The sequence below is a fragment of the Anopheles cruzii genome, unplaced genomic scaffold (assembly GCF_943734635.1).
Source record: "Anopheles cruzii unplaced genomic scaffold, idAnoCruzAS_RS32_06 scaffold00843_ctg1, whole genome shotgun sequence".
NCBI classification, from domain to species: domain Eukaryota; kingdom Metazoa; phylum Arthropoda; class Insecta; order Diptera; family Culicidae; genus Anopheles; species Anopheles cruzii.
The window spans coordinates 1-8,462 of NW_026454430.1; the positions used below are offsets into that span (position 1 = coordinate 1).

The following is an 8,462-nucleotide window of genomic DNA, read 5'->3' on the forward strand; positions in this document are numbered from 1 at the left end:
GACAGCGACAGCGTTGCGGGCGAACATTGAAACGCAAGACGTGGCACAACGCGGCCCGATTCTCCTCGCGGCATACCGTCCCCCGTGGTCGTCTCGTCGAAAGGCACCTTCTGACTCTAAATTCGGTTCACCGTGTCAATCATGGCAATTGCAACGACGCGAGCGCGGCGGGACACGAAGGTCGTTGGGTGTGTTGGCTCTGTAATTAAAATAAATTGAAGCAAAAGGAACCAGTCAGTCTACGCGCGGCGGCATCACTGTGGGTGAAATGGCAAAACGGGCCAATGGGGTGGGCCAACGGGTTGTAGGACAATTGCACATAATTGGTTTACTCTACCGTCGCGGATGCACGGTTCGGCAAGGGGTCACAAGGGATTCGGTTTTATGATGTAGAAAGGCCTCCCACAGCCGAGAGAGGTAAGGAAAATTATTGCTCTTGCAACATGTTAGTAAACATGCATGCAAATGGTAAATACATCTCACGCAGTGTCCGTTGACACACGTCAACCCGTTTTATTGTTTTAACGTGTACAATAATCCATACGCAACATCGAGGAATGAAGGTAAGGTACGGGCATATGGCAAGATGTTAGAACACACATTGTTTGCGGCAGTGAAGTGCTTGTAACGTTAGCGGGAAAACCCACTTCTTTACGTAGCTGAGGTTTTCCTAAAAATTTACAGGGTGTTCCATCACGACCCATACTATTGAGATGTTAAACAAATCCGCCATTTTTCAGTCGATTTTGACAAATGAACAAGATTTATTTAAGGTATAGAATGCCGTTTATTAACAATTAACTCAAAATACAATATTGATCAAATGACTGCCTACATTAAACACAAAAAGTGGCCCTTTTTGGGCATTTTTCGTTGTATTTGACAATATTTCCGTAATAAAAAAACGTATAGGGTGCGCCATCTAAAGTTCTTTTTTTCATTTAGCTATAAAACAAAAACGGTTGAATATTTTTCGATGTTTAAGCTTTTATTTGAAAGGTTGATTCCTAACATTTTTTTATGACAAACAATTTTGGTTAAATGTTCACCACGATTGGCTCATTCGGTTGACCTAATTTTGAGTACATTTTCGATTGTGTCTGGTCCTATTTCGGCCATAGCAACTTGAATTTGGGTCTTGAGGTTGTCAATAGTTGCTAGTTTGTTCGCATAACATAAATATCGATTGTGACTGTCGCTGTATGGCAGGTAGCGCCGTCCTGCTGAAACTAAATGCCGTCCAAGTTCTCAGCTTCAATTTCGTCGAACCACTCAGTCAAAATCCGCTTCAAACAGTCACTCGTTGGAGGTGCATTGGCTTCATTAACATACATTATTAACATTAACATTATCCACCGAGGTGGGAGTGAGCTTCAATGAAATGTGCTTTTGACGAATGATTTGACGACCTAACACTTTGGTAAGAAATTTTTCATATTTTCCAATTTTCTGCAACCGAAATTGTATTTTATACATAAACTTTAAGAGTCTACCTTTCAAATAAATGTTTAAGCATCGAAAAATATTCACCTTATTTTTTTTATTTTATAGCCAAATGAAAAAAGAACTTTAGATGGCGCACCCTTTAATAGCAGTGATGTTAGCTTTCAGTTCTTCAATGATCTTCGGTTGGGTGGCATAAACCTTACTCTTCACATAGCCCCACAGACAAATTTCGGCAGCAATAAGCACGCACAGTTTTCAAGTTAGTAAATTGATCCATTACTAAGACGGCATAGATTAACGTTTCAGAATCTGGCTAATTTGTCGAAATCGACGGAAAAATGGCGAAGTTATTCAACATTTTTCCAGTATGGGTCGTGATGAAACACCCTGTACCCAATTTGAACAAGAAATGATAACAAATAGTGCCACCATTCTGGCAAATCTGGTACAAGATAAGATTGTTGCGCAACGTGAACTCATGGGCTTTGGAACGGTATTTTTTTGTCTATCCTCCCATCGTTTATTATCGACTATTAACGGTTCCATACTTTTTCGATAACTTCGATTAAACCCTAAATTCGGTGTAAGCTAGCTTGACACTATAAGCCACATATTTGTTCAATTCAATTTAAAAACCTCCATTGTTTGTGTTTATTTTTGCTCCCCCGGGAAGTAAATATTTGGACTGAAACACGGAACACATTTGAACGACAAATTAATTTCATTCTAGACCACCCCGCCGCCGCCGCAGGGTGGAGGAAGCGCGGTAAACATGCGCACGGCCGCTCCCCGCCGTCACAACGCCAACACAGATGGCGCCCGGCAAACGATTGTTTATTTGCGCTTGGCTGGGCGCGCGTGGCTCACACGCAAGCGCGAACGCAACGAACGTTTCACGAGCAACGAGTTCGAGCAACTTCGGAGGCTACTACTTTAGAGTTTAGATACTTGGCCCACAAAAATTGACATAACATTTCTTTGCGCTTTCGCGTTTACGGTCCACCGGTCCGGGTGTCTGGTCTAAAAACGAGGTCGGAGCGTAAGGTTTGAGTGGACATTAAACCAGCGGCTGACGGGGCTGATCTTTGCCGTACGCCGGTTGGCGTCTTGTGATGCAACAACGCAGGCTGTTGCTGTTGTGGTTGAATTTCCTACACCGTTGACATTGCACTTTCAGCAGAACAATGCATCATAAAAATAACGAAAAACAAGTGGCAGGGTAAAACCCGAGAGAACAATAGACCAAAAAGTGGGCCGTGAATTTATACAAAACTGGAGTTCGTGCGGAACCCCACCTTGCCAATTCATCATGTTTTCAAGGTTGAGAAAAATGCAGAACCAACCCCGGTTGCTAGGCGACCCAAAAGTTGTTCCGCGTCGTGCTAGTGTTGCCACTGAAGCACAACATCTATTCAAACATTCCTTCGATCTTGACGTAACGTTACTGGAATGGTGTTCCAGAAACCGCTGATCTTCTGGAGAGCTGTTGGCGGACAAAAAATTATCGCTTCTCCACCAAAAAGCGGGCCAACGGAGCAGGGAAAAGGGATCGGAAGCAAACAGAGACAAAAAGTCCAAGAAGTGGCCCCACCGTTACCACAAGTCATTGTCGACTGACTGCGAAAAATGGGCCACCACAACGGGACACGGCGGGCAACAGGCGCCCTTTTTTGCTGCTACCGATGCGGAAGAACCGTCCCATCGAGTGCTGACCACAACACGCGTTGCGACAAAGCATGCCGCGTAATACGGATGAACGCCCAAGCTTAGGATGGATAGGCCTTGTTTTCGACAACTGTTTGGTTGCTGTTGCGACATAGAAGAGGGATTAGTCAGCTAGGGGCCCGGGTCATTGAGTTGAAACAGGCCTAGAAATAGCATCCTTTCGAGAGTACCTACAGACCGAGGTACGCGGCACGAGAGGCAGTGTTTGGCGTTAATTTCAATTAACGGAATATGTTTCGGTGGTCACGGGTCAGAATGTGTTAAAGCACACACGTGCCCAGTATCTTGAAATTTTTTATGGTTTATGAAATTTAGAAAGAAACTCGAGAAGAGAAGCCACACAAAAATCGGTGCACTTTGACAACCACAGGACATTTTTTGGGCTACAAGAAATTATCGCCCATTAGCCCATAGTGTCGTCGCACGTGTAACGATGGCCAGTGGCGGCGCTGTCGTTTGACCCCCGTCCTGTTTGTGAACCCCGCCAGGTGGGTAGGGATTTAGTCGGAAGGATGGCCGCAGGTGCGCGAGGCGCGTGAAGACCCGGTAGCGGACTGTGTATCGGCTGAAGGCATATTTATTGATTTAATAATGCCATCGCGCCCGGACGTCGCCGCCGTGTCGTGCGAGCGTCCCATCGGTGGGTTGACCGACCCGAGTTGACTGAAACATCGTATATTCCGGAAGTTATGGTGACTTTTCCGCCGTCCGCACGGTTACTTTTATCGATGCTAAGGTTCCTTTCGAAAAAGCTTCGGTCCTTAGCAACAGTTTTCCGCCACCAGAACAAAAAATTACTCTCGAATGGCGATTCTTACCTGTTAATATTTGACAGATTTTCCAATCCAAGTAGGTTTGCTAATTAGCACGACAGTGTGCCGAGGATACTGTGCCTTTAATGTTCACTGTTTGCTAGATTGTGTGTTGATTAAAATTTAAAATCTCTCGCCTACTACCATCGGCTACGCTTCGGCACGTTTTTGCTTTCACCGAGCGTAAACACAGTGCAGCGATCGAAGTTTTCCCCTTTTTCTTTTGTTTTCCTTCGCTCACTGCCGCCACACTTTTCCACTTTCGCGGCCGAGAAAATCGGAAACCGAGAGACGGCCTAACTAGGCCTCCGTGACGGCGCCACGATGACTTTTGTCGGGGGCTCTCGCGTGTGCGAAGGGGTTGGAGCGCGTCCGACCCACTTTACAGCCGACGACAGCGAAGCATCACTTTCTTCACTTCACCGTCGGCCCCTATTTCCCGACACCCAGCGTTCCCGCTGCCGAACGGTGCGAGAGACGAATGGGTATGTAATTACGCTCGCGCTGCACAGATTTTCACGCAGAACCGCAGAAGAGTGGTCAAGTGGGAAGATGACATTTGCAGCTCACTGAAATACACTTGACGCGCGAATCAGGGACGATATTTTGGGATGCAACCCCGCAAAAAACCCCGCGCCAGTAATAATCGATAACTAGTTTCTCCGCCAACCACGAGACACGAACGACGAGAACTGCGGTGCCTAGATCCGCGCCGAGCGGAGCAGATTGATCGGCCGTCGGAATCAAAACATCACACGCTCCGAGACTAGGAGCTGTCAAAAAGCTAACAACATCCGAAACGGTCCGCTTGGGGGGATATGGATTTATTATCCGCACGACTTTTGCACCCGGAAGGCACTAGCACTAACCAAGGGGTTCGGAGGCTGCGTCTGATTTGTGAATTGATTTTATTTAGCAAACACGAAATTGCACGGTGCGCCGTGTTTGTCGTGCTTCTGCGGGAACCATACGCACGCACACACACATGAACCAAAACACACCCGGGCACAATAGAGATAGCACAGCCGCCGTGGGGGCGAATAAAATCGCGATTTGCACTACGATCGACGGTGATTGATGTGGATTGTGCCGACGAAGCCCAACCAACAAACGTTCTACACACGCACCCGCGTCGCCACACAATGACACAATGCGGCAGTCCACCCTACGGCTGCGGGAGTGAACGGTGCGACAGCCAGAAAGAGCCAGCCCCAGTGTTCCGCGGGAACCATGCTGTGAGTTGTTGCTGCAACTGACAGCACTTCTGACAGCGCGACACTGGGCACTGTTTTGATCCGCTGTTGTGTCAGCGACGAAGATTGATTTTGCCCAAAGTCGCCCATCGATTCCTTGCGGTGCTGCGACGCGTGAATTCGTGCCCGAAATGAGTCTGTTTCTGCGTTCGGTGGCCAGAACTGGCGCTACGCAATGGTAATAGTTGTGGCAGGTTCAGATGTGATAAGCTCATTTCGTTCACCACGTTCCCAAGGCCTGAGATGATTCCCACGGCCTACTCGAAAGCGGTGAGATGGTTGTGTAATCGGATTGTTGTTAACTTCGGCCCCCGGTTTTCTTCCCCGGGGGTGATTTTTTGCAGGATGCGTGCGACCCTTTCAACTTCATCGATTGCTTACAAGGATCCAAAGTCCACGAAAGAAGCGCCGATCCTGGATGCCAGTGTTGTTTTGGCCACTGACGATGACCGCCACCTTCCCACGATTACTGTTCCCACGAAGGTAGTAACAGTTCAGTCCTTGCAAATTACGAAAGTTTACCATGGTTTTCATTACCATCACAAGGTGGACCTTAGTCCCATCAGCGGTGTACCGGAGGAACATGTGAAGGAGCGTCGTGTGCGTATTTTCGTGCCGGCCAAAAATGCGATGCAGAGCGGTACCGATAATATTCAGCATTGGAGCATCGAGTTCGATAACCGTGAACGCTGGGAAAATCCTCTGATGGGATGGTCATCAACGTGAGTCCTCTGCGGAACCTGACAGAAAATTGTAATCTTATCGTCATGTTTCTGTGGCCTTTCCAGCGGTGATCCTCTGTCGAACATGCGCGTTGAATTTACCTCGCCCGAGGAAGCGATCACGTACTGCGAACGGAACGGTTGGAGATGGTTCGTCGATAAGCAGGAAGTTGAGAGGAAGCACCGTGTCAAGAACTATGGAATCAACTTTGCGTGGAACAAACGTACCCGCGTGTCGACTAAGTAAATCCAAAGATTTGTCGTTGCACACCGTTAGCTTGTTGTAAATAAGACACTATAAAAGCAGCCAACCGAGCGCTGTTGGAACGCGCCTAAAGGCTGTTTAACAAAGATCATGTGTCTCAAAATTAACGTGTGTTCCGCACTGCAGCATCGACTTTTAACTGTGTCGGAGAAGAAAAATTGTTAACCAAGGGATCTAGAAGGAAAAACCGACATAAGCAAATTGCTAATCATTTTATTAAATTATTGCTACAAAACTGCATTCATTCGTTAGCAACACAGGAACACAACTTTGAGCTGGCCTGGTGCTTGTGTCCCGTTTCACATTGGAAGCCAGTTCCTGGAGTGTGCCGAGGTTTGTCAATTCACTGGTCCTCGATTTTCCATTCGTCGATCATTGGATCAGCAACAAACGGAAAGCTCAATAATTCTTCTTGTAAGATGATGGTCCATCCATTTGAAGCTGCTCCAGCTGTAGTTGCTTTCGGATCGCCCCGAGCTGTGTGAGGACTCGCGTCGATCCAGTATTATTCACTTTCGTTCGCTCGACGGCCGGTATCTGAAGAAGCGAAAATTGAAGGGTGATCGTGAGCAAAAGAATTAAAAATCAGTCCCTCCCGTCAGTCGACGTACCTCCCATTTTTTCTCCACCAGCTTAAGGCCGTCGCTCTTCATCTTTTCCGGCCGATCACTGACGTACACTTTCGGTGGCGAAAGCGATGGCAGTGTCGAACCGGAGGCAAAATTCTTCGCCATCGCCTGATGGTGGTCGCAGGTGGGTTGCTGTGGCTGGTGATGGTGTGACCGTCGCGCCGGCGAGTGCGAAACATGTGTGTTCTGCTTCCTACCGTGGCCACGCTTCATCCAAAGCGTGTTGTAGTGGCGTACGTATTTCGCGATTCGCTCATCGAGCAGATCGTCCCCGAGGGCCGATGAGCTTTCGTCATCTCGCTCGTCCCGGACCGGTTGGCGAACCGGGCTGGCAGGGCGCGATCGGAGCTTACTGTCGACAAACACTTCCCCGTTGCGCACGTTCACCGATAGCACCGGTTCCGGGGCGCTTTTGTTGGGATGAAAGAGTGAGTTCTCCGAAATGTTTAGCGAATACGGTGGTTGACGATAGTTTTGCTTCACAATCACCGGATTCAGCACGGCCGTGTCTCCGTGTTCGTTGTCACTCTCGTGGTACTGCACATCAATAATTTTGTACGGATTAACGGGTGACCCGGCGTTGGTTTCGCGCTCGTTCACTGCTTCACTGTCCTCCACCGGATCGTCGGTGTCCAGCGTGACCGAGGGGCGCACCGCCGCCGCCGCTCGCATCGTTCTCCGTGGGGCCTGTCCATGGGCATCCTTCGTTAGTTGACAAACTGCACAGAGTGACGATCCTTTTCCCACCAACGATCTCTTAATCGTTCGCTCGCATCTCGCGCAACGTCGTACATCGTTCCCTACCATCAAGGTTCGCGGATCGTTCCCTGCTCCGGTCCGCTTACAGTTTGCGCAATGTTTCCGATCCGTTGCTTTTGGGTGGTGTTTCGTCGGCGGCAGTGGAAGGAACGATCGGTCGATATCACCCCGGCAGGTCTTGCAGAACTGGTACCGATGGTTGGCAGGAAACGGAGCATTGATTGTGGTTTCACTGGAAGATTCATAATCCTGCTCGGACGACAGCCCGGATGAGTAGGCCGCTCCGACCCCGCTGGCAAATGCAGGGGGAGCATTAAACTTTTCGTTCTGAGCCGAGTTACTAAAATATCGATAAACCTTGGTGCGCTCGTCGCCGGATGACAGTGAGTTTGGTGCTAGAGCAGCCGCTTTGGCCGCGGGTCCGCCCCCGGCAGCCGCCGTCGATTTGACGCCGTTTTCCGAAAACGCTTTCCGCTGACCGTCGTACGGGTTAAACAGTTTGTGATCGTTCTCCAGGTTGGCCAGCAGCTGCAGCCGGCGGATGTGATTTTGCTCGTTGGCAATTCGTAGCTTTTCGCTGCGAACCCGTTCATGCTCCAGTTGCTCTTCCAGCTGCATCGTTTTTAGCTGCTGTTCCAGACGGCTGTAGGAAATAACGAAAAATTAGTTTAAGGTTAGCAGATGCCAATGAAAAGCAAAATTAGCCGAAGTCTTATCAAGAAGAGCCATTAGGCATTTCCAAATTGGGTTACGATCTTTCGCGTGTTTCGGTCTTCGTAACAACAAATTGGTTCAAGCAGCAAACTACAAGGTGATTTGGCAATGGCCTACAACACGTATTTCCTTTTAAT

General features: G+C 48.5%; 2 protein-coding genes across 2 annotated transcripts; one reads left to right on the forward strand and one right to left on the reverse strand.

The window, feature by feature from the left end:
* Positions 1–5,259: 5,259 nt before the first annotated feature.
* LOC128276280 (NADH dehydrogenase [ubiquinone] iron-sulfur protein 4, mitochondrial-like) lies at positions 5,260–6,463 on the forward strand. Its single transcript, XM_053014749.1, has 4 exons — positions 5,260–5,414; positions 5,581–5,719; positions 5,783–5,958; positions 6,025–6,463. The coding sequence occupies exons 1-4, from the start codon at positions 5,368–5,370 to the stop codon at positions 6,203–6,205; spliced, it is 543 nt and encodes a 180-aa protein (XP_052870709.1). The 5' UTR covers positions 5,260–5,367; the 3' UTR covers positions 6,206–6,463.
* Positions 6,405–8,254, reverse strand: LOC128276281 (uncharacterized; the record flags this gene model as incomplete). The annotated part of the gene is made up of 2 exons (XM_053014750.1): positions 6,405–6,760; positions 6,835–8,254. Coding segments are annotated over 2 exons (1,558 nt in total), but the record flags the coding sequence as incomplete, so codon positions are not given.
* Between the last annotated feature and the right edge of the window lie 208 nt (positions 8,255–8,462).